Below are 26098 nucleotides of genomic sequence, written 5' to 3'. Positions count from 1 at the left end.
GACAAATAGCATTTCCTAAGACAAGGGCTGCCATGAAAGTATGTAGTTATTGGCTCTCCCTTTTTTCTTGAGGGCCTTAGCTACATTCAGAGTAGGAATCAAAGAGGAAAGCACTGTGAGTGCTGGCAGGCGTTGTATCCTCTTTGATACCTGTGTATGGACAAATTTTGAAAATTCAGTTCCCATGCCCCATTCACCGGCTACTGAACACACCCTGGACCACTCACCACTTAAGACCTGATTTTCCCAAATATCAAACAGGATACAACCCCTGCCAGGACTCACAATGTTGCCAGGGACCAAACATGATCATAAATGCTCCAGACAGATCACCAGATTCCCTTTGCCCACACACTGGTGTCCACAGGACTACACAAAGAATGTGCTGCTGAGGCTGAGTTGTGCCTCGATGGTAGAGCATTTCACTTAGTAGCTTGAGTAAAACCATGGGTTCTAGCCCCAGGATAATTAAATAAATGAATGTAAAGATAATGTCAATGCTCAAGAAGGCAGAGAATATTTCTGGGTATCACCAACCCATGTGCCAAGCACCATGCTGTCCAGGTGGCAGCATCCTCAGAAGAACTTGCTCTGAAAGCTGGTTTCTCTAAGGCAGGTAGTCAAAGAGAACACAGCTGCTACCTGCCCTTGTCCCCTAGGTCTGAGGTGAGCACGCCAAGGACAGAAGCCTGGCAGATTTCCTCCTGCTAGGGAGAAGCCTCTGAGCCCGGGTAGTCATTGGACATGAAAGGCTGCCTTCCAGCACCATCCATGACAAACCATGGGGAGCCATGTGGGGATTCCTTTTGCTGACAGGTTATAAGGGTAGCTGGCATGTGGCAACTGTTCAATAGTGAGGCCATCTTCATCAGGAGAGAAATATCAGAAACAGCTCTTCCAAAACACTCCACACCCAGCCAAGCCCTCACTGTTGCAGTAACAGCAGTGGTCCCTCTGGGATCATTAGGTAGGTAGGAGGTTAGAAGTACAATCAGCCACAATCCAGACAGGATCTATACAGAAGTAAACGTGTGAGCTCACTGAGAAATAAGGGAAAGGCCAGATGCTTTTGATCAGGCCTCAAGGGTGACAGTGACACTGGACCAGGGAATGAGAGAGAAGTCTGAGGTAGGGGCTTGGATAACTAGTGAGACACATATTCTTTCCCCGAGGCTCCGTGGTAGCAAGTGAAGGATGATACCACCTATACATTGTCAGGCCTGCAGCCTGAGAGTGAATGAATGCTAATGTCACCACCACCCAATTGACTTTGGAAAGAACCCTATCCCTGTGACCTTAAACTTCTGAGCTCAACTCTAGAGATGAAAAATGATTACAAAGTGGGAGAGAAAGCAGACCCGTTGGTTAAAACAGCCCATGGTCAGCTGTCTGCCTCCATGTGAGAAGTGCTGTCTGTAGTGGACAAAGGACCCTATCCAGGCAGCCCATGGTGCCTCTTTTCCCTGTTAAGTAGCACACAGCAGTAATTTGCTCTTAATCCCTTGGCATATGATATATCATGACAAACTAAAGCCTTGCTGAGAAATTCTGGTTGCTAAGAAGGCTTGCAGCTTAATTTGATATAAAGATCAGCTTGCTGGCTCAGGAGCAGCCCAGCATTGAAACTCAGTGCCCATGGAAAAGCAAGCACCCCAGCGAGTGACAAAATGAGAAAGCATACCAATGGTTCTGCATTATTTATTAAGTTAGGAGCATACATTGAGCCTGCCACCATAGTATAGGCATGTGGCCATGCCCATTGCTGTGTCACATTAAGAAAATAACTTTTCGAATTGCATTTCAACTGCAATAACACCGTTCTGGAAGAAAAAAAGACCCCCAAATCAATGCTGCATACACAGGAGAGGGCATCAGAACTAGTTTCCAAGATTCCTTGTTTCTTGACCCCTTGATGCAAGGAGTGTTCTCAGCCCCAAGAACAGGAAATGCTGCCAGCATCCCGGGGGGGGGTTTTATGTGACACTTCATAGAGCTTGTCTGATGTACAAAAGAACCAAACATCCCTCTGGATAGCCAGGGCCAACCACAGCTGGCACCAAGAGTTCCCCACAACTCAAGCAGCCCTGAGATTCCAGCAACACCCACAGTTAGCAGCCCAGGACTGAAAGTACTGGCACCCCAGGGAAATAATGGATGACAGTGACTCAAGTAGTTGGAAAAACAAGGTGGCTGATGGCCTTCATCCAGTCGCTGGTCACCATAAGGTCACATCCAGAGTCGTCCTTCCCATGTCAGAAACAAACAAACTGCAAAGGAATTGTCTCACAAACAGGTATGTTGCAGGATCCAATATAAATGCTAGGACATGCAAGTGACAAAGTTTTTCAAATACCTTTCCCCCCATAATAAAATAATCTTAATAAAAACATAATTTAAAGGAAGTGTCAAAAGCAGAGTGTAAAATCATAGTTGTAAACTATCAGGTCAAAGGCTTTCTTGAAGAATCATCCTGTTTAAAAAACAAAAAAAAAAGGCTAGAATTACATGATGTTTATTAGAGAAGTGTCAGAACTTGGTCAGCTGCCAGTCACCACAGGCACGAGTCCTGTTCCTGTGGGAACTGCAGAAGCCTGTATTTGCAATTCCACAGAACCACACAGCATCAAGGCCTGCAGCAGCCTCTATGCTGTGCTCAGGCAGATGCAAGCACTGTCCACAGCAGCAGCCTGTTTCAAGGCTGCTGAGGAGCAGGCAACTCCCAACAATTGACCAATGCCTGTGAGTGTGGAGGGAGTGTGAGTATAGGGATCTGTATGTGCACTTCTATGTGCACAACTGTCACTCTCCAGCTTACTTTTTGAGAATTTCCCAAAGACTCTCTACAGTTCACCAATACAGCCAGGCTGACTGGCCAGTGAGCTCTGAGAGACAATTACCACTTTTTCTTTTTTTAATAAACCTTAAAAATGTCACTTACCAGATCAGTCCTGATTTATTGATGGAAACTTCAGTTCGGTGATTTCAGAATCGGGGGAGCTGCTCCCGCTTCTGTCACTGTAAGTGTCCCTGTGGAATTCAGAAGGTTTACTCATCTCCCAGCACACACTCACTTTACTTACCCATCTTTGTAACCACTGTTATACAGCAGTGTGTATCCACACACAACAAATATCTCTACCACACATGGGAGGCTGTGGAGGGATTTCCTTCCTCTAGTTCCAAGAGATACATCCCCTCCCCCTGATTACTAGCCACCTACTCAAAGAAACCAGTTTCAGATAAAACAAGTAATTGGGCATAAGCCCACCTGGTCGTGATCCACTTGCCATGGACAGGATCTGCAGAGCAGTATTACCAGAACCCAGAAACTAGAGATTAGGCCTGGTCAGTAAGAAAGGAGAAGCCTAAAAAAACCCAGGGAAAGGATGAGAACCTTTACCTACACAAGGACCAGGCCTGCAACCTGGCTTTTTCTTAGGACTATGTAGAGCCTCACTGTGATTAGTATCCCTACCTGGGTGAGAGCCGGCAACCTTTCTGTAAGTAGTGTGTGAGCCTCCCGACAGAGGCCAAAAGGAGGCCAAAGTAGGGCGGGGAGGGCTTGATAGGCCTTGACAGGAACTCAGGGTGGTACTGCACCCCAATGAAGAATGGGTGACCTGCAACAGAAATTCAGAAGGAACAATTAGTATTCTGTGCATCCAAAGATGAGACAAACCCTAAGAGTGTCTGAAAGTAACTCTATCACCCAGTTTTGGGTAAAGGCAAGTCCAAAGCAGGAGTGAGCTGACACTTTGTTCAACACTGTGTACCTCACGGCTGAGGCTACTGCTCTCTATAGAGTCCCATCTGAGTATTCTGTGACTTGCACAGGTTGAGCACAGTTCACATGAAAGCTGAAAGGGATTTAGCACCAAGTCCAGCTCTTCATGCTGAGGAAGGAACCAAGCCCAGGGCTATATGGCTACTGTGGAAGCCATGGTTAGGGATGCATCTCCCATCTCTAGAGTTCTGTCAGAAGCTAGCTGCTCCCCAGACACTGCTGCCTCCTCATCAGGAGTAAGAGCTTTTCTTTTTCTTGAGAGGAGGTCTAGTCCTAGCCCCAGCTGGCCTGCAACTCATCCTCTTCCTCCCCCAGCTCCCCAAGTACGAGAATCGCAGGTGTGTGACACCACACCTGGGTAACACATTTTTCTATTTTCCCACACACCAAGAAGTTATCACTACCCAGACAGTCACCTTCCAACTCTACAATCTCCATCCTCTCGCCTTCAACATCTTGGCCAACAAACTTCAAGCCTTGCTCTTCCAAGCACTTTTTCAAGACTGGATTCACCTGGTGGGACAGGAAAACTCATTGTGCTGGCCTCTCCACTTTCTTTGAAGAGAGAGTAACAGGAGTAGTAGGCTCACATCCTCACCTCAAATCGGTGGCGGTGCCTCTCTTCCAAGTAGTCTATGTCTCCATAGAGTTTCCCTGCAGAAAACCAGGCAATTTGTATGACTTCTGCCTACACAATCCATGCAAAATACTAACTTCCCAATTCACTCTATTATGTGGGCAAACCAGGCTACCAAAATTCTGCTAGCCACATTCACCTGTTTTTGATAGAATTCAGACAATTCCTGGGGCTCTGTCTCTCTGCCCAAACCATAACAGGAACAAACTTTCACAACCTCCCTTGAATACACCACTGCTAAATATAAAGCACTGTGCTACTGAGAACCACCACAGGAATAGGCCAGGCCCTCCTAGAGTCAGTTCCCTGAGAATAGTGTCTGGAAGGGAAATGAAAGGCTGGTTGGCACCTAGTGACTGGAGGAACAGACACAGTGTGTGCAGATGGAGTGTTTACTGACTCACTCACTGCCTACTGAGACCCCAAACCCATAGAACAGCACAGTTGAAAGAACTTAAAAATGGTACAAGTGATTCTCAAACTAGTCTGCCACTGGAACCCCCAGACAGACATAGGGTACCTCTACTAATGGTTAAAGCAATATTTCCATTGGGCAAGGCAATGTCTAGAGTAATTTTCTCAGATCTTCTCCAATTCCCATAAGTTCTTAACTATTATTTGCTAGAATAAAATGTATTTATACTAAACTATGTGATTTTTCTTTTAACTACCAAATTCCACACAGTTTTATTTACTAGTATAAGAAAGTAACACAGATTGCAATGAATCTAACCTAATGACCTGTCTTGTCCAGGTGCATTGCCAAAGACTGTCTACCTAACACAGCACATCCTAAACAAGCATGAGGAGGAAAGAAATGCAAAAAAAGGATCAAAGCAAAGCAAAGGCTGGCCTGGCTCTTTGGAGCTACAGCACCACCTAGCCCATGTGTCCTGTACAGACCAGGACAAAAGCCAGACTCCTGTGAAACAACTTACTCATGACTGAGTTCTTGGTCTGGAACAGGGTTCTTCTCTTGCCCAGCCTCATGGTTCCACCCATCTGCCCAGGGTTATGTTCTGGCATGTCTATGACCTAGAGATGTTCAGAAAACAAATCTGACTACCACACTCTGCTGTTAGAATCAGACCTTGTTCCCCAAATGGAGCACTCCCGGGCAGGAGTTCAGTGCTTCAGCCTGCCTCGTGATGCTGTTCCCTGCTCTAGCACTTTGGATGCTAAAGGCTCTGTGCTGTGGCACAGCAATATGGACACAAACAAGACTGTTCTCTGGGCCTGAGAAAAGGGTACAAAACCAACAGCCTTTAACAAGTCTATGAACAGGTAGACTGTGGCACCCCAGAGAGATCTGGTATAACTCACCTCTTGGGACAACATGCCTCAGTATCTTACAAACCCTTCCAGGCTTCCCTATGCTTCACTCCCTCATCCCACTATTCTTACATTAACAGAACTCCAACTTCAGATCAATAAATATACAGACACTAAGTCACTGAGATAAAAAACTTGTCCACCTTGTCACAGTGTTCTCAGTGACAACAGTCCCTCACACATAGCCAATGCTCAGCATTTGCTGAATACCGAAAAAGAAAATGCTTAATATGCCTTTCACTCATGGGCTAGGGATTCAGACAAAGACACTGTCCCTCCCCAGTGAGTCTTAGCACCATCACAGGCTAACTAGGTCACATGCCCCCAGGTGTTCAACAGCAGCAGGATTGCAGCCTGGAACAACTTCACTTATCACTAAAGAAACCACCACCCCTGAGCTTGTCAACCATAAGCCTGTCTACCTTCCAGGACTGGCACCAGGGAGAACATGAACTATGAGAAAAGTGGCTATCATGCAGCAAGCCTCCATTCGAGCTAACTCCTCTTGCTAGCAGGGATCATACTTGTCTATTACAGGTTTCCTGTGGTAACCTGGAAAGACTGGTGAGGAATTAAGTGAAAACTCAAAAATGTCCTTGTCATGAAGTCTGAGGGGACTTTGGGACGCAGTGGCCTCACTGCCTGTCTACCATCCCCTGTTTCACAGATGTCCTTCCACTCTTTCTAAGTACTGAGAGCTTCAAATGCTTGACTCACCACAGGATGACTAGTCTTAGGGTCAAATTCTGTAGAATTGGCATCTGAAAAGTTAAAATAATTGAGTTATGAAAATAGCTATAAACAAAACCTGTTACTAGTTTCATGGTAAGCATCAAATCAAGATCTTTCAGTTTAAAGTCAGTGATTACAGGCTGGGAAAAATGACCACGTAGTTACGAGCACTCACTGCTCTTCCAGACAACCTAGGTTTGATTCCCAGCACACACATAGCAACTGACAGGCATCTATAACTGCAGTTCCAGGAGATCCAGTGCCATCTGACCTCCATGGACACCAAGCAAGCAGAGTGCACTTACACATACATGCAAGCACTCATATGCACAAACTAAAAAATAAATAAATAATAAATGATTAGAAAACTATAGAACACCAATAGCCAGGTGTGGTGGCATATGTCTTTAACCCCACCACTCAGCAGGCAAAAGCAGGTGAATCTCTGTATTAATGTTCTGGTCTACATAGAGTTTCAAGCCAACTAGAGTTATATAGTAAGACTTTGTCTCAAAAAAAAAAAAAGAAAAACTAAGAATTTTAGTTAAAATATGATCACATGGCTTTTCTTCAGGGGACAGCATTTTTAAAATAAAACTTAACACAGGTGAATTTGCCCTATCAAATCTTTAACTTTCTGGAAAGTCAAACAGTTTTTACATTAACTTTTCATTTTGTTATAGATTCTCTAGGATGAACAAGAACTGCTCCCTCTACCTTTCTTCCATCCTCAGCATCTATTATGCTATCATCCTCAGCTAAGTTAGGAATTAGCTGATTTGTTGTTTTTCTTTGCAGCACTGGAACTGAACCCAGGATCTTGCACATGTCCAGCCCTTTTTTCATTTTTAGTTTGAGACAGGGTCTTGCTGCACAGACCAGGTCATCATGGGACTCACTCTGTATGCAGGCTTCTATCTGTGATCCTGTCTCAGGCTCTGAAATAGCTGGGAAGTTAACTGATTTGGACATAAACAACCTTTCTATACTTTATGAAATGTATCATATATAACCATAAGCAAAGCCACTAGTAAAAATGGCAAAGTCCCTAGCACTGTGTGTTGGTTCTTTCTGTATGAATGTAAGATACTGTTCCCTGCCTGGGCCCAAAACCAGAATAAGCCAGGCATTGGGAACCCCAGGGGGAGGCAGGAGCTTGAGCTCGAACTGTTAAAGCACCCCAGGAATCCTAGAAGCCAGCTCTAGGTGATGGACAGACAGTCCTTGTAAAGACTCAGACACCAGAAATAAAGGACAAGCTGCTTATTCCACGGAGTCATGGTCCCAAGGGACATGAGGTGAAACCCAGCCTTGGCCACAAGCTAGCTGCCCAGGTTCTTACCCTACATAAGCCAGACAGCTTTTTCATACCTACATGCTGCTTAATTTTGTAGCAATCTCAAAAGTAAGCCTGAACTGTGAGAAGCAAGTGATGTTCAGATGGTCTCCCATGGTCATCCAGTCTGGAGTATCTGAACACTTTCATTTGCCAGGAACTGCTAGGGACTATTTGTTTATAGTATTTCACCTACTTTTGTTATTTCTTCAAGACCTGGTTTCTCTGTGTAGCCCTGGCTGACCTTGAACTCAGAGATCCACCTGCCTCTACCTCCTGAATGCTGGGATTAAAGGCATGTGCTGCAGCCACCACCGCCACTACCCAGCTTCACCTAATTTTTTCAAGTAGGATTCACTCTGATACCTATTTTACAGGCCAACAAGCCAGAAAGACTATGTTGCCTAAAGCCACCTTATTTAGTGATAAAGTCTAGACCTGCACAACCCCTTCAGTAGGGTGGCTTCTCACTGGGCACCTGTCTGGGTGGTGGTCAGTGTGTTCAAAGTGAGAATCTTGAGACGAGAAAGGCAGGGGCAACAGCCAAAGACCTGCTCACTCAAGAGCTCCCTCATGCACATATAGAGGGATTCACGCACCACTATGAACAAGGTGCCTAGTTCCCTGAACACTGAGGTGTGCCGAGAAAGCGGGCAGCATGCTCACAGCTCTCAACCACCAGCAGCACACAATGGCTGTCAGGCCCTCCAGTAATCAGTTGCTAAACATGCACTTACCTTGCCACCCCAACACATTTCTTGAGAATTCTACCACTGCTAGCTGCATTCCTAAGCACACACCTTTCAAGAGAAGGAAAAACAATGTTAATCTCCACTGAGAGTGAAACTCCTAAGGTTCCCCGGCCTGCTAGTGTTTTTGTGTCCTGAGTGGAAATCGCATGCTTAAGATCATGTCAGAAACACCCACAGCTTTTCCTGTACTGAATTAAAACCAGGACCTATGTGTGAAGATTCAGGGTTCTGCAAAGCTTCTCAGTTAAACAAAACTCCACTCAGTACCTTAAAATCCAAGCTCCTAATCCTTTCTCAGTAAGTTCTCATTTACAGGTTGATCAAGTTGAAAATTACCTACATCTGCAGCAACAGGAAGCATCCAAAAATCACTTGACCCAGTTATTGGCTGGTTTGCCAAGTGAGGAGGACACAAAGCCCAGCCTCACATACACTACGGAACAGCATTTCCTACCCAAAGTCCACTTTCTCAAAATTCCTTGTCATCTACATACAGCTCATAACTTTCCATATTACGAATCTGAGGGCCAATGAGATGGCTCAGTAGGTAAAGGTGCTTGCCACCAAGCCTAATAACCTAAGTTCAATTCCTGGGGCAACAGTAGGAGAAAACAGACCCTGGCAAGTTGTCCTCTGACCTCTACATGTGTGCCATGGCAGGTGTCTAAATACATACACATAAATAAATGTAACTGAATTTCCCCCAGAAAATTCCTCTCTCTAGAAATAAAAAATGTGTGCATGTCTTGCTTCACTGGCAGCTTTCCTCATTCTTCTTTCTCCCAAAAGAGGGCACAGTAGAGCTCCCTACCCAAAAAAGGCTTCTTCTGTTTCCGAGCCCAGGCAATTGCTTGAATTTTTCCTTCTGTTCCCCGAACACCAAATCCTCCTGGAACCAGCACTCCACTGCAGAGAGAAGACACAAAGCAACGTCCCTTTTCCACTAATCCAGCCCTCAGTCATACCAAAGAAGCCACTGCCAAAACACTGAGCCATTAACTTACTTCCCATATATCTAAGCCCCCAGGGTCTGAGTTTCTAACTGGAAGACTATGGGTGCAATTTCTGTGCTTGTAAACAGAATAAACTTAGTGCAAACAGAAACATGGGCTCCATAATGAACAGATAATGGTCTACATAATGATGACGCTACTGCCCTTGCCCCCAATTCATTATTCATATTTCTTTTCAGTACAGCCCAGGCTGGCTTAAAACTCACAATCCTCCTGCCTCATCTTCTTAAGTACCAAACTACTTCCTTAAGTATCACATTTCCTCAGGATTCCAATGCTCCTCATTTTCCTTGGGGGGGCCTTTCCTCCTCAGCACTGTGCCACACTGACCAAGCATCTCAGCAGCAGCTTAGAGTCACATAACACTGCATACTCTAGTGCATTCAAACTTCCCAGTAAAATGAGAATATGCTCTTCAGGTCCAACCATAATGCTACACTTTAAAAAAAAAAAAATTCCATTTACTGGGGAGTCTAATCATTAAAAGACATTTTGCCAGCTGGTGTTGGCACACGACTTTAATCCCAGCACTCAGGAGGCAGAGGCAAGCAGATCTCTGTGAGTTCGAGACCAGCCTGGTCTACAGAGTGAGTTCCAGGACAGCCTCCAAAACCACAGAGAAACCCTGTCTCAAAAAAACAAAACAAACAAACAAACAAAAAAAAGGTTACTTACTGAGCACTGCAGAGCTTCTGCCACGCCTCATGGTAACGCACAGGTTCCTCCTGCAGGGTGCTGGGCTCCAGGTCTGTGGAATCAATGTACTGGGGCACCAGGCAGAAAGAGTAACAGAAGTTATGAATCCAACCATACTTTCAAGTAACATCAATGTTCCATCTCCCTTAATAATTAAATTCAATAATTTAATATTTAATAATTTAATGAAATATTTTAATTAAGGAGCCTCTTTAAAATTATTTAACCTTCAAATCCAATTCTACCCACTCTACTCAGAGTATTTAGATCTTGCAAGTAAGCCACTGGAGGAGAGAGTCTGTCCTCTGTTCAAATGACAGTCTCCACAAGCCATCTCCACATAGGTTTTTGGTTGATTTGCTAGCTAGTTTTTCCATTATTCTCCCCACCTGAATCAAAGTATGACTTAGAAACAGTAAGATACAAGCATTTTAAGAATATTTGTTTAATGTAACCTTTAATGGCTAGTTTTATGCCAACTTGACACAAGCTAGCCATCACAGAGGAGAGAACCTCAGTTGAGAAAATGTTTCTTGAAGATCAGGCTATAGGTAAGCCTATGGAGCACATTCTTGATTGGTCATTGATAGGGGAGGACCCAGCCCATTGTGGGTGATGCCATCCCTGGGCTGGTGGTCCTGAGTTCTATATAAAACACAGAATGAGCAAGTCATGGGGAACAAGCCAGTAAGCAGTACCCATCCATCGTCACTGCATCAGCTCCTGCCTCCATGTTCCTCCCTTGATTGAATTCCTATCTTGACTTCCTTTGATAATGAACTGTGATGTGGCAGCATAATCCAAATAAACCCTTTCCTCCAAGTCGCTTTGGTCATGGTTTCATCACAGCAAAAGTAACCCATAAGACAGACGTACCCCATGAAGACAGAATATACCCCGGAAGACAGAATATACCCCGGAAGACAGAAGGTACCCCATAAGATTATCACCAGTTAAAGATACAGTGCCATTGTCCCAAAACACCCGGGGACAGCTGTCCTCTACTTCTCAATTTCAGACAACCAAAGGACTGATTCTGCCACCAGATTGGCCTTGCCTCTTCTACAACTTCGTCTTTTCTAGAACTCTCAGGCAACTGTACTAGCCTGTCCTTGGTGTTCTGACAGGATGCACCCTCAACTGCAGTCACTAAGTAAGTGCATATTCACTATGTTCCCTTTTTAAAAGGCCCTGCCCACCTCCCATCCTTCTCTCTTTCTCTCCCTCTGTCAGTCTCTTCCTCTCCCCTCCCTTTTTCCTCTCCTGCTACTCCTGTCCTTGGAGGCTGGTCTCCCCCCCTCCCCTTTCCCCTTTTTATGATACCTTTCCCTAATTAAAAAAAAAAAAAAAGCCCTCTGCTTGAACCCTGTTGCATGGCAGCATGCTGCTTTTCTTAGAGTCAAGACTACATACCCTAGTAGTCTTGAGCCTGGTTTCTTTTGCTCAGGCTGTCTGACATTCATCCAAGCTGCACACACACTATGGATGTTTGTTCCTTCGTATTGCTGAATCAATTTCCACTGCATAAATATACCTCACGCTATCCACTGAACTGCTATAGACATCTGAGTTGTTTCTAGACTTGAGCTGGCATAAAATCTTTTTGTATTGTTTTTTTGTTCTGTTTTTTGAAACAGGATATACCCTCATACACCCCAGGCTAACCTCCACCTATCCTATATAGCTGAGAATGACCCTGAACGATCCTCTTTCTCTACTTCCCAAGTGTTGAGATTATAGGCATATAGCACCATGCCAAGTTTTATGAGGTGCTGAGAATTGAACAGAGATTCATTGAATGCCAGGTAAGCAAGCACTCTACCAACTGAGCAACCTCCTCAGCCCACATTTCCACTTCTCTTAGTAAATACCAGGGTATGAAAGCATAAGGCCATACTATTCTACTTTGATATGAAACCGTCAGGCTACTTCCTAAAGCAGTGCATCTTTAACACACCTTCCTGGCAGCAAGCACAAGGTACCCTGTCCTCTCAGCCACCCTTATGGGTATGTGCTGGCAGCCCACTGGGATTCATTTGCAATTCTGTGAAAATCAAGTGCTAAGTATTTATCCACATGCATCTTATTTTACAATTCCTTTCCTTGCCTCTCCCTCTTCCTTTTTGGCAGGTCTCATATATCCCAAGCTGGATTCAAACCCAATTCAAAGTATGACTTAAATAATAAGATATGAGCATTTTAGCAGTATTAAATTCTAATACAATATAGCTGAAAATGACCTGGAAGTTCTGATCTTGCTTGATCCATCCCAATTTTGCTTGATCTAAAAACTGCTCAGATTATACCAGCTTATTTCTTATAGAATCCTCTCTTCAATCTTTTGGATTTTTTTTTCCCCAAATCTCAGGATAAGATCTGTGTTGACCTAAGTCATGTCCTCCCCACCATCTACAGACCCTCTCTAGTTCACACTAGAACTGTTCTACATCTCCAGGTCCTTGGCCATCCTTCCTTCCCAAGCCCTTTTCAGCCTCCTCAGGGGCCTTCCTCTCTCCGATATCTACTAAGTGATCCTCTTCCCTAGGTGTTCTATGTCTGAGAGCCTGAATATTCCTAAAACGCTAGGGCTTTAAATTATTTAATTTTCTCTCAGCCCCCACCATTAAATGCATGGTAGCCACAAGGTAATCATTGTGTAGTGGGAACCTATCTGCCTTCATTGGCCCTGGGCTCCAAGCTCCTACTCACCTCTCTTCCATCTCCTTGAAAAGCTCCAGCCAGTGCAAGAGGAACAAAAGCTCTAAACAGATCAGCTGACTTCCAAAGGAAGTGACTAATCCAGCAGTTACTATATAGCAGACTCAGTCTCAGCAGTTCCCAGTAAACCATTTATTTAGCTCTTAACCACAGGAGAAAGGGCTACCACAATCCTCTTTTAAAGGAAACCTAGGCAGGAGATGGTTAATATATCCAAGATCACAGAACACTTGGATAACAGATCCAGCACCCCAGGTCTGACCACCGGCTCTGAAGTAAGGCATAATACTTGATGGGAGCATGTACTGACACTGCACCAGAACAGCTACTAGGAAGGGGGTCTTAGGCAGCACCATCAGCTGTGTATTGTACCTATGTCCACTAAGCCCTCCCATTCCACAGGGACTGACTCAGACCCATGTTCTAAGGCCCTTTCATTATTTCTAGAAAATACTCTGGTGTCTCCTTGAAGCCAGAAAGCAACATGAATCTTTTCTTGTGGGTTTTGTTTGTTTGTTTGTTTGTTTGTTTGGAGTGTTTTTCTGTGTAGCTTTTTTTTTAATTTTTTTTTAAGATTTATTTATTACATATACAGTGTCCTGCCTGCATGCCACAAGAGGGCACCAGATTGAATTGTAGATTGTTGTGCGCTACCATGTGGTTGCTGGGAATTGAACTCAGAACCCTGGGAAGAGCATGAGGTGCTCTTAACCTCTGAGCCATCTCTCCAGCCCCTTCTGTGTAGCTTTGTAGACCAGGCTGCCCTCCAACTCACAGAGATCCACCTGCCTCTGCCTCCTGAGTGAGTGCTGGGATTAAAGGCGTGTGCCACTACGACCCCGGTCATGAATCTTTCTTATCCCTAAAAATGAATGCAGAGGTCCAAAAAACATAAAGCAGATAGGCATGGAGTATCTACAAGATCACAAGATTTAAGTCTTCTAGATGACTCATTGGGTAAAGGTTTTGTTGTCAAACCTGACAACCTAGTTTAATCTCTAGAAACCACATCGTGGAAGAAAAAAAATGGACTTCTATAAGTTGTCTTCTGACTTCTACATATGTACCATGGCGCAAACACAGATGCACCCACATATACCTACACCTAATAAATTTTCTTGTATTTATTTTTTTAGTTTTTCGAGACAAGGTTTCTCTATAGCTTTGGAAGCTGTCCTGGAACTAACTCTTGTAGACCAGGCTGGTCACGAACTCACAGAGATCCACATGCCTCTGCCTCTGCCTCCCAAGTGCTGCCCAATTATTATTTTTTATGTGTAAAACACACACACACAAGCTATTTCCATTTACTCCTTAGTTGTCCCTACACACCCTTCCTTACCTTGATCTCCAACTTGTGGTTAATAGCCAATGCAGAGTGCTCTAGAGCTTTAATGACAGAGGCATACGAGTCTGAGAATTTGGTGTATTTGCCCACAAGAGCAATAGAGCAGGTCTCCAGCAATCGATCATATCTAGCAAATAAGGACCAAGACAATTACTTGCAACATCCACACCATCATGAGACTGAAATTACTTCTGCAGAAGGAGGAAACATGCCTGGGAAGATGATACAGAGTATCACCTCAGTACTTCATGCAAAATGAAAAGGACCCTCAGATCATAAGGGCAGTCTTGGAAAGAGAATAGAATTGGAGTTAATGAGATGGCTCAGTGGGCAAAAGCACTTGCCACACAAGCCTGATGATCTGAGATCCATCCCCAGAACCCACAGTGTAAAGAAAAAGCAGACCCCCCCACACAAGTTGTCCTCTGACCTCCACATATATACTGTGGAATGCATACACTCAACCACACAAACATAACCAAAATAAATAAATGCCATTAAAAAAATAATCAATCCCAAAGGGCAAAAAAACAAAACAAAAACCTAAACAACTCATAAGAGTTAATGTCGTAAGTCAAATAAATTATGGTGCAGTCACAAAGGAGATGTCTGTCGATATCATCAAAAATTTCCGTTTTAAAACATAACTACGGTGGTGTGAAAGAAAATGGTCCCCACAGGCGCACAGAGAATGGCACTATTAGGAAATATGGCCTTGTTAGAGCAGGTATGGCATTGTTAGATGAAGTATATCACTGGGGGCAGGTTTTTCAGATGCTCAAACTAAGCCGAGTGTCTCAGTCTCTTCCTGCTGCCTCTGGATCCAAACGTAGAACTCTCCAGCATGTATGCATGCATGCCACCATGCTTCCCACCATGATTACAATAAACCTTTGAACTGTATACCAGTCCCAATTAAATGGTTTCCTTTATAAGAGTTACAGTGGTCATGATGTCTCTTCACAGCAATCTATTGCTAAGACAATAGCAGACTGACAATGTTTTATGTTTTATGAAAAAAGATCATTAAAAACTATAAACTATTTTTATAGCTATATACAAATGGACACAAAAGATTTCCACATAAACGGCCAAAATCAAAAGAGAAACTGTCCAAGTGAAAGCAGTTATCACAGACTGTGTGTGCATACAATGTCAACACAGTTATTTTCCAACTACAGTTTGACAAACCCTGCTCTAGGCAATGAGTTAGTATCTCAGAAATGAGACCACCTCAGAGCTATATGACAAGGTGGCAGTAGTCCACTCCTACTCAGCCCTTCTAGTTGAATGAATGGCATGTTCCTTCCCAAACACAGCTTAGATATCAGTGATATGACTTAGGAGTACAGCAGCCATAGCTAGCTAGCATTCCTGTAGGCTCTGGGAATACACGTGCCCCTCTGCCACTAGACTGCTGTTGTGAACTGATGAGAGAGAGTACAGCACAATGTTGTAATCTGAACACTTCCTGGAGTTCTAGTACCTACCAGCCTAGTCAGATCCTCCTCCTCCTCTGTGCTCTTTTGTTAGCCTTCTGAACATCTCTTCCTATGGTAGACAGAGCCCCTACAAGACTAAGCATGCATACACAACAACTTACGACAAACCTGTCTGCCATCTCTTTCCATTTCATCAGCATTTTTCGTGACTGTCTCTCAATAGGAAGGTCAAGTCTCCGAAGAAAATAGTCTACAACCCCTTGCTCTTCTAACAACAAGGGTACCCGGTAGATGGATGAAACATCATGAACACAGATCACCTGTTTAAAAAGAAAAGGGGGGGGTTAATAAAAACAACTAAATAGGGTTACATCTATATGATCTTAAGGGGGAAAAAAACCTTTAATTTGAAACAAAAAAGACAAACTTCCAGCTGATTCAAGAATAGACACTGGAGACTATTATGAACAAGGATGCAAAATCCTTTAGAAAGAGCCAGATGTTATGGTACATGCCTGTAATGCCTGCACTCAGGACACTAAGACAGGTGAAGCATAAATTGAAGGCCGGCTTAGGTTATCTCAAAACAACAAAAACATGCCCATAGAGGACCATTCCTGAACCCTGAAAACTTAAATCAATGGTTCTCAAACTCAGCTGTACAGAAGAATCGCTGAGGGAGTTTATATAAGAATTCTCTCTGGAAGTGGGAGGCTACTGGCTTATCCCAGTGTACAGCCAAATTTGAAATCCACTGCATTGGGTCATTTTAAAGTGGAATTTGGCTTCTCTCCCATAAGGAATCTAGATTTTAAAAACAAATACAAGAGCCGGGCGTTGGTGGCGCACGCCTTTAATCCCAGCACTTGGGAGGCAGAGGCAGGTGGATCCCTGTGAGTTCGAGGCCAGCCTGGTCTACAAGAGCTTGTTCCAGGACAGCCTCCAAAGCCACAGAGAAACCCTGTCTCGAAAAAACAAAAAAAAAAAAAAAACAAAAAACAAAAAAAAAACAAATACAAGACATGAAAGTAGAAGGGGGTTCACACAGTAGAGAAAAGGCAGAAAACCAGAAGGAAGTGGAAAACAAGTTTTAAAAAAGAGGGGGAAGGGATAATTCAAGCCAGGTGGTGGTGGTGCATGCCTTTAATCCCAGCAGCAAGGAAGAGGAAGCAGGCCCATCTCTGTGAGTTCGAGGCCAGCCTGGTTTACAGAGCAAGTTCCAGGACAGTCAGGACTACACAAAGAAACCCTTACTCAAAAAACCAAAAATAAATAAATAATTAATAAATGCATCAAAGTTCATGATATATACTATGAAGATATTATAAAGAAGCTGATCCTTCTGTACAATGAGTATATGCCAATAATTAGAGGAATACTGAACATGCCACATGAACACATTAAAAAGGAGAAAAATAAAAAGTCAGTGGGTATAGGCAATAAAAATTCAGAACCTGTTCATGATAAAATTGAAGTAAATTAAGAATATTAGCCAAAGGTGCACGCCTTTAATCCCAGCACTCTGGAGACAGAGGTAGGTGGATCTCTGTGAATTCAAGGCAAGCATCTACAGAGCAAGTTCCAGGACAGCTAGGACTGATACACAGAGAAATCCTGTCTCAAAGAAACAAATAAATATTAGGAAAAAATTCTGAAAATATAAAATACCCACAGACTAGCACTTAAAACTCCTGCTTACTGTTAAAAGAACAAGGGAACCCCCCCACCTTGTCACTACTCAAAGATCCTGGTGATGTCACTGATTATAGTCAAACAAGAAACGCAATGTGATTTGAAAAACTAAATAACTGGTACTACAAGCATGCATCATGGCTGCCTGTGTGTGCCCATAAAAAATAGGACTTACAGAAAACATTATCTAACAGAATTTTAAGAGGATGCTAGACTATAGATTACAAGAAATCACCAGGGTGCCCCACAATGAGGGCCATTTCTAACCAAGAATACAATTTTACAAATATTATTCACTATAGTAACAAAAATTATGACATCATACATAATCCTAAAGTTTATGAAGCAAATCTTACATATAATACAAAAAATGATAATCACAGATAGCCCTTTCAACAAACAGGGCTGGATACCTGGATACCCACACATGAAAAGATAGTTTTGTCACTCCTTATCTCACACTGTACAAATGTTGACTCAAAATAGGTCTGGTATAATATAAAACTTTTGAGAAAATTGAGGAAAATCTTCATGACGATGACTGAGCAGTTTTAAAAATAGCCAGAAAGCAGCACAACCCACAAAAGAAAACACTGAACATTTAAATTTCTATGTTCCACTAAGAGCATAAATGCAAGCCAGAGGCTGAAAAAACATTACACATGACATACCTGACAAAAGACTACATTGGTACTAATTTCTTACTACTTGATATAAACAACCCAATGTTTAAAATAGGCAGAAGACCTGAAATTCAAATCTTGGTAAATGTGCACTATTCCTCAGTGAATAACAGTAAAGAGTTTTCACATATTTTCTTTTTCCGTTTTTATTTTTGTGAAACATGTAGTCCTGGCTGTCCTAGAACTAGCTGACCTCAAACTCAAGAGAGATACACCTGCCTCAGCCTCCCAAATACTGGGATTAAAGGAGTGCATTGCTATGCCCAGAGAATAATTCTTATGAAAGTCAATTCTACTAGACAGGAATCTCCCCCTCTTCACTTGTGAAGACAGAAATACCTGAAATAAAATACACAATAAAAGGCCACTGTGAAAAAAATGAAAATCTGTGCTTCATGGGTTGAATATGAAGCAGAACCTAAGAAGGAGCCCCTAGCTTAGGAGTCACACAAGGAACCTGACTCCAGCCCCAGATGCCTTTACCCCAAGGCCTGTCCTCAAGGAGAAGTCCTCAGTAAAAGTCAAGGAAGTTACCTCTGGCTCCACGCATGTCTATGCTAAGCCAATGATCTCAACAGCCCCTTTTACCAAATTCTCCCAAGTCTCATGAAGTGAATTGCTCTCATTTTAAAGTCCATTTTGCTGTTCCCAACCAGGTTAGCTGGGCTCTTCTGCTTGCTCTTCTGACCCTCAGTCATGGAGCAGTAAAACAAATTCTACATACACTCATCTGAAAATTCCTTGCTTGTACCTTTCTTCTGATCTCCTTCAGGGTTTGAGGCCCCTCAAGTGCCCAATGTGGCTGGAGGATTAGGCCCAAACTGGCATAACTAGAAGGTGCTGTGGAACTCAGGTCTAGGAAATCCTTGAGTCATTGGAAATCCTCCCTTGGAAGGAATTAAGACAATATTCCTATAATCCTTGAATTCCCACAAGGAACCTGGTCCCTCTCTCTCTCTCTGTGACCTGGCTGAAAAGTTGATCTCTGCAACCCCGGCTGCACTCTACTAGCTGCCACCATGGGACCTTCCCAGAGTCTGTATTACACTGTTTAAACACTGTCTCCAAACTATAATAAACCTTCTTTCTTTATTAAATTGGTTGCCTCAGGAATTTAAGAATGAAAAACTAGGGCTAAAAGAGGATCACTCAGCTGTTAACAACACTGCTGTTCTTCCAGAGGACCTAGGTTCAAGTCCCAACACCTACAAGGTACCTCACAATCATCTGCAACTCCAGTACCAGATTCAATGCCCACTTCTGACCTCTGCAGGTACCAGGCATGCATACAGTACACAGACATACATGCAAACAAAACACTCATACACATAAAGTTTTAAAAAATCCCAACACACTGACTAATGCCATAAACTCTATTTATACCCATTAGAGTTTCATTAGTAATCACCATACTTAGACATCACAGGATCCATTAACACAGCAACAGACTAAAATGCACATGAGAGCCTCAATATCCTGGACACCAGACACCAAAAAACATAAAAATGGATGTGTACACATACATCAAGGGGAACATGACAGACTCACCACCAGTTTATCTGAGACATACAAGCAACCCAGAGAAAGGGAAGTGATTAGCCTCAAGGGTTAAGAAGGGTGTGGTAGGGGCTGGAGAGATGGCTCAGAGGGTAAGAGCACTGCCTGCTCTTCTAGAGGTCCTGAGTTCAATTCCCAACAACCACATGGTGGCTCTCAACCATCTGTAATGAGATCTGGTGCCCTCTTCTGGCCTGTGGGCATACAGACATATGCTGTATACATAATAAATAAATGTTTAAAAAAAAAACAAAGAAGGGTGTGGTAAAAGCTTTTCATAAGTACTTAACGCAAATACAGGAGACAATTTAGCTTGGGACCCACATTTGATTTTGGATTATATAACCCACACACACACATCTTTTAATAATGTATTTGGCAACCTTGTCCCTTAACTTGCACATATTATGCATGCACACCCATCTTCAAACAATGTACCCAGTAATCTCAGATTCCCTCAACCCCAAACCTGCACCAGGCTACATGCACTACCATCTCAGAGCAATATTGTAAATTTCTCTGCCAGTGAAGATGTAACAACCAAATGTATACCGTTTGTATTCAAGAAAACTAGCATATGTGGGTATGAAAAATAGAAGAATTGATCTGGCCTGAACTGGTTTGGGGTGTGCATGCCTAAGTGAGACAAAACTGTATCCTCTAGCATTCTTTTTGGGAGACTCCCCTATTTACATATGACTATGTATAACTGGATTTACACATGATTAAAATCAAATGCACTGTAGGAAGAGACATGCAAACTAAGAGAAAGTATATGATTTATCTATCAATCCAAACTACACCCTTTAGTATCTAACTTCTCCTTATCTTAAACTCCATAAAAAGAAGCCCTGAGCAATAACTAGGTCCTTGAGTACTCTCACTCATGGGGCACACAGTCAATCCTCAACCACTTAGCTCTAATATTGGCTTGGCTTTTTGTGCAAAATTGTGAGCCCTTATTCCAATTTTTTGGATAAGAGGACAAAAACCTGAAAACACCTGGCACAGACCCTAACCACTGGCGGGTAACACTGTCCTAGTTAGACCCTTAGCAATAAAATAAACAAGAGGAAATGCTGGGTGAACAGAAACAGGGGACTCTGCTTCCTGAACAGGAATTACCAAGCACAAAAGCAAAGAATAGCTAGGTTGGGGACACATGCCTGTAATTCCAGCACTTGAGAGACTTAAGGCTAGGCAAACATAAGGTCAAGACCAGAATGGACCGCAAAGCAAGACTTCATCTCAAAAGACTAAGGGCTCAGGATGTTCAATGATAAGAGTATTTGATTAGTATGCACAAGGCCCCGGATACCAAGAAATAAAGTGGGACCCTACAGAAACAAAGACATTCACCCCAGACAGGGCATAAAGAACAAGGAAACAAGGTCATACAATGGTGGTGCACTTTAATCCCAGCACTAGGCAGGCAGAGGCAGAGGCTGACAAGTATCTGTGAGCTCAAGACCAGCTAGGTCTACAGAGTGAGCTCCAGGACAGGCAGAGCTACACAGAGAAATGCTGTTTTGAACAACAACAAAAAGGAAGAAAAGAAAAGAAAAAAAAAAAAACACCAAGGAATGAGAAAAGAGAGGAAAAAGTTGTGTTAAGATCTAGGGAACAGTCTTCTGTCACTAACTGTGACACAATAAGAAGTCTTGAGAAATGGATCGCAGTCAAGGCTTTATTTAGGCAATTAGAAGTAAAAAGCCATTTTCCAGAAGTGAAATGTACTTACCTGTTCAGGTTCCACATGGCAGAACATTGATATTTTCTCTTTCACGGATGTATCAAGAGGATTTGAGCACCTGCATACCACCTAGCAATTAAGAAAACAAGGGTCTTGGAGCAGAAGGGTGGGTCAAAGTAGGGCTTTCCACACTGGAATTAAAATAAGGTAACACTCTGAGATGGATAAAAATGTCAGTTATAGCACAGTGCACATGATCCACCACTTTGTTTTCAAAACCAAAACTCCTACATCCCAAGCAGAGCATGAGAGATGGGGAAACAGTGAAATACAAGAGCTAACTGGTTTTTTCCTCCTCCTTAATGTTCTTCTTGTGAGAAGCAAGACACAGGAAGTACAAGGCTTCTTCACACATGCCAGCAAGAAAAATCACAAACTCCAGTCCCACTCAAAGCACAGTTTTCTCCATCCACCATCAAATGCCTTCTGACAAACGTCCAGCATGCCATAGAGGCCAGATTTTAATTAAATGTGGGCAATGACACAAAAACCAGGCACTGAGGGAAACCTTACCAAGTCAGGAGAAAGCCCAAGTCCTCTAAGCTCCCGAACACTGTTCTGGGTGGGTTTTGTCTTTTGTTCCCCCGTTGAACTTGGCTGTTTTACAAAAAAAAAAAAAAAAGTAGTTCATTTCTCTGACAGTTTCCAAGTATGACTTTTCTCTAAACCTCTAAATGGAAAATTTGATTGTACAATTCAGCCTTAATTTTTATTGAAGTTACACATGCACATATGTTAGAGTCAAAAAGTTCTATGGAGTTTGGCTTAACAGACAGTATTACATGGCCCTGTCCTCCCACACTCCAAACCCTACAATAATTGGTTTTTTTATATCTATATTTAGGGCAGAACTGAACCAGGGCATGGTCCACACTAAAGACAAGGGTTGCCGTTGAGCTCTGACCCCAGTCCATGTCAATTCCCAAGTATACTGCCGTATTTTACTGCTACATCTCAGCACTTGTCTAAGGCATGCTCTACTGATCTCTCTCCCTCCTGCCCCATGACACTATGCATTTTTGAGTATTTATAGTATTCAACTAAGCCATGTACCATACTTGTGTCTAAAGTATCTTTATTTTCTTCCAACACTTTAAGACAGATCTTCTAGGTTTAGAGTTCGCCATTGTAAATAACCTCCCCTTAGAATGGTGGTTTTCAACCTGTGGATCATGACCGACCCCTTGAGGGTCATATGACCTTTCCACAGGAGTCATCTAAGATCATCAGAAAACAGATATTTCTATTATAATTCCTAACAGCAGCAAAATTAGTTATAAAGCAGCAAAAAAAGTAATTTTATAAATGGGGATTACTATAACATAAGGAACTGTATTAAAGGGCTGCAGTATTACAGAGGTTAAGAACCATTGCCTCAAGACTGTTTAATGCAATGGTTTCACTTTCTTCTAGTTCTGAGTTGGCCATACTGACTTGATTCTTTTTCCTTAGGGCCTCTGAGGCCTTCTGATCCATTATTCTGTACTCTCATAGCTATGAACCTTAGTGGTGGCCATTTTACACTCAATATAGTAAGCACTCAGTAGGCTCTTCCAATCTAGAAACTGTGTCTTGAAGTTTCCTTGTTCAGATCAGAGGTCAGAAAATTCTGTAAAGAGCCAGATAATAACTACTTTAGGGATCAGTCTTGCATCATGGCTCATGCCCATTACCTGAACACTTAGGAGGTTGTTAAAAGTTCAAGGCCAACAGCCTAGACTACACAGTGGTCCAGACCACTCTGAGCTACATTATGACACATATTCTATCTCAAAGCCCATTATTATTACTACTGTTATTATTTTGAGATTTGTGGACCATATGGCTTGCCATATATACTCAACTTTCCATAAAACAAGACTGTTTTTAAAAATAGGTAATCAGGGGCTAAAGAAATGGCTCAGACCGGGCGGTGGTGGAGCACGCCTTTAATCCCAGCACTCAGGAGGCAGAGGCAGGCGGATCTCTGTGCGTTCGAGACCAGCCTGGTCTACAGAGCGAGTTCCAGGACAGCCTCCAAAGCCACAGAGAAACCCTGTCTCGAAAAACAAAAACAAAAACAAAAAAAAAAAAAAAAAAAAAGAAATGGCTCAGAGGTTAAGAGCATTGACTGTTCTTCCTGAGGCCCTTAATTCAATTCCCAGCAACCACATGGTGGCTCACAACAATCTATATATAATGAGATCTAATGTCTTCTTCTAGTCTGCAGGCAAACATGCAGACAGACCACTAAATACATAATAAATAAATCTTTAAAAAAAAAAAGCCAAACAATAGCCCTTGGCCCCCAGCACAACCTGTCAACCCTTGGTTCATTTCTTTGTTCTAATTTTCAGGATATCCTGCTATACATAACAGGTCTATATCAATTCTTACCTCTTCTCTCCTATTTGTCTCTGTCCTACTTCCTGGGTATTTCTTCAGCTTCCCTCCTTCTTACTTTCATCTCTGTTTTATCTAATTCTTAACTTCAATTCTTTCCTATCTTATGTTCCTGTCTTACAGCGTTCAATTCCTGCTGAACACACAGTTACTGGCTCCTGACTCCTATCTAAAAGCAAACTACAAGCAACACAACATATTAATAGTTCAGCATCACTGCTCAACTGTCCAGTGTCTGTTTATCAAGAAACCATCTCCAGGACTATCTTATAGCAATAGACAGGTGCCTAATTGGGCACATAAGCAAATAAGTATGGGCAGACTTTGCAGTGAATCCTATCCTTATCCAACTCCCAGAAGAACCTGATACTGCCCACCATGTGCTTCTGGAGGGTCCACAGAGCAAAAAGGATGGCTTCTCAGCTCTTGCTGCTGCAGGTGCACACCCAAGGCTGCTCAGTCAGTTTTTATGTTAGTATGCTTTGTGAATTCCTTATTTTTAATCACTGCCAACTCATCTCCATGCTATCTTTTTTGAAATTCTGTCTTAAAAAATCATGTCACTCTGATTTTGACAGATAGCAAAGACAAGCATACATATCCAGTCTACTACCTTTATTACAACTGTTCAGATTCATTTTTCAAACCTTTTCCACTTAATCTTTCAAAACATGAACTGACAAGAAGGCTCAGCAGGTATGGGCGTATATGTTCTCCAGCCGCTACACATATCAAATAAATAAACATAAAGCATGTGATTGTAATAAACTCACAGAAGTTCTTTATTTCCTATTTCTTGTACCTCCAGTATTGAAAGCTTAGATCTAAACTGTATGCCTTACCTGAGGAACCAGACTGACATGGATATTACAAAAGTTTTCCCTCTTGACCTTGAATTGGAACTGGCGGAAGGCCTCAATGAAGGGCATGCTTTCAATGTCTCCCACTGTGCCACCAAGCTGAAAAAGACACACCATCTCAGAGATTAACACTGAATCTCTACCATTCAGTGCCCAGATTAGTGTAACTGCAAACTCCTAGCCCTGCTGAATGTCAGTCTTGAGTAAGGGACTCCTGATTTCCTCAAAAATATTACAAATATCATATCATCTAAGCATTTTAAGAAAATGACTGAGTTTGAAAGGTACCAGGAACTAGGTGGTGGTGGTACACACCTTTAGTTCCAGGCCTTGGGAGACAGAGGCAGACTGATCTCTATGAGTTTGGGCTGATCTACAGAGTGGGCTCCAGGACAGCCAGGGCTACACAGAAGAACCATGTGTCGAAAAACCAAAAAAAAGAAAAGTACCAGAAACTAGACAGACTGTAATTCTTAGGTATCGTTGATTAACTTGAGAGCCACAAAGAATAAACAATCAAATAAATAAATGAAATCTAGATGTGTCTCCTTAGTTAAGTATAAGTAACTTTTCTAATGAAAACCACCAGTTATAACAAAACTGTTGAGACTTCTGATGACTGTGATGAACAGTCAGAATAGAAACAAATCAAAGGAAGCTAGTAGGGTAAACTCTGCCAGAGGCAAGCAAAGGGCTGCCACCAACAAGAAAGGGACAAAAATGTGTCCTGCCAGTTTGAGTAGGTATTAGATGGTCCAACATTAGGGAAAATGTTGCTTCCCCTGTGCACCATTCTATCTGCTGCTGCACACTGCAAGGACAGAAATAGAAGGTTGGGTTTTCACTGGGCATGGTCCTATTGATAGCTAAGGAGACGAATGACTGAATCAGTTCACAAAGGTAAGAATGATACAAACCTCAATAACACACACTTGAGGCTCCAAGCCATCTTCATCTACAGGTATTAATGCCTGTCTCATCACCCACTCCTGGATTGCATCTGTGATATGAGGGACAACTGGGAAAAAGAAGAGAAATCTGTAACTTATACTTGCCTTTCAATCAGCATTTATGAAGGCAATACATTTACTGTTAAAATGATACACTTTTTTGCCTAAATAAACAAGCAATAGGATCATAAAAATACTTTTGAAGTGCCTTTAAATGACTCAATAAATCTTTGGGCTCATATTTCCCTAGGCCTCCTTTCCAGATTTCTGGAAAGGCTGTTGCTGGCAGCCATATGAAAAGAGTGACTCCCTAAGTACCTAAGAACACCTGCCCTATGCAGTCCACTCTTCTGGCTACACATGGACACAAGACCATGTGACCACCCCTACACTCTCAGCTGAGGCTACAATGGGTACATCACACCTGAGCA

General features: G+C 42.6%; 1 protein-coding gene across 2 annotated transcripts in view; it reads right to left on the bottom strand.

The window, feature by feature from the left end:
• Positions 1-1684: 1684 nt before the first annotated feature.
• The window catches only part of Ctps1 (CTP synthase 1), a 32299-nt gene continuing 7885 nt past the window's right edge, over positions 1685-26098 (bottom strand). For both annotated transcript variants that reach the window (XM_005083835.4, XM_013123435.3), the window contains exons 4-19: positions 25635-25735; positions 24700-24816; positions 21989-22072; positions 21464-21544; positions 15959-16110; positions 14343-14475; positions 10262-10350; positions 9385-9479; positions 8559-8621; positions 6471-6514; positions 5360-5456; positions 4383-4438; positions 4201-4297; positions 3476-3620; positions 2939-3027; positions 1685-2470 (exon numbers count right to left, since the gene is read on the bottom strand). In XM_005083835.4, coding sequence (XP_005083892.1) covers positions 2943-3027; positions 3476-3620; positions 4201-4297; positions 4383-4438; positions 5360-5456; positions 6471-6514; positions 8559-8621; positions 9385-9479; positions 10262-10350; positions 14343-14475; positions 15959-16110; positions 21464-21544; positions 21989-22072; positions 24700-24816; positions 25635-25735 — 1439 coding nt within the window. In that variant the 3' untranslated portion in view covers positions 1685-2470; positions 2939-2942. The remainder of the gene's footprint in view (positions 2471-2938; positions 3028-3475; positions 3621-4200; positions 4298-4382; positions 4439-5359; positions 5457-6470; positions 6515-8558; positions 8622-9384; positions 9480-10261; positions 10351-14342; positions 14476-15958; positions 16111-21463; positions 21545-21988; positions 22073-24699; positions 24817-25634; positions 25736-26098) is intronic.

This window comes from Mesocricetus auratus, unplaced genomic scaffold, assembly GCF_017639785.1.
Source record: "Mesocricetus auratus isolate SY011 unplaced genomic scaffold, BCM_Maur_2.0 Super-Scaffold_100014, whole genome shotgun sequence".
NCBI classification, from domain to species: Eukaryota; Metazoa; Chordata; class Mammalia; order Rodentia; family Cricetidae; genus Mesocricetus; species Mesocricetus auratus.
The sequence above is the reverse complement of the archived record's forward strand: the minus strand, read 5'-3'. Positions and strand labels throughout refer to the sequence as shown.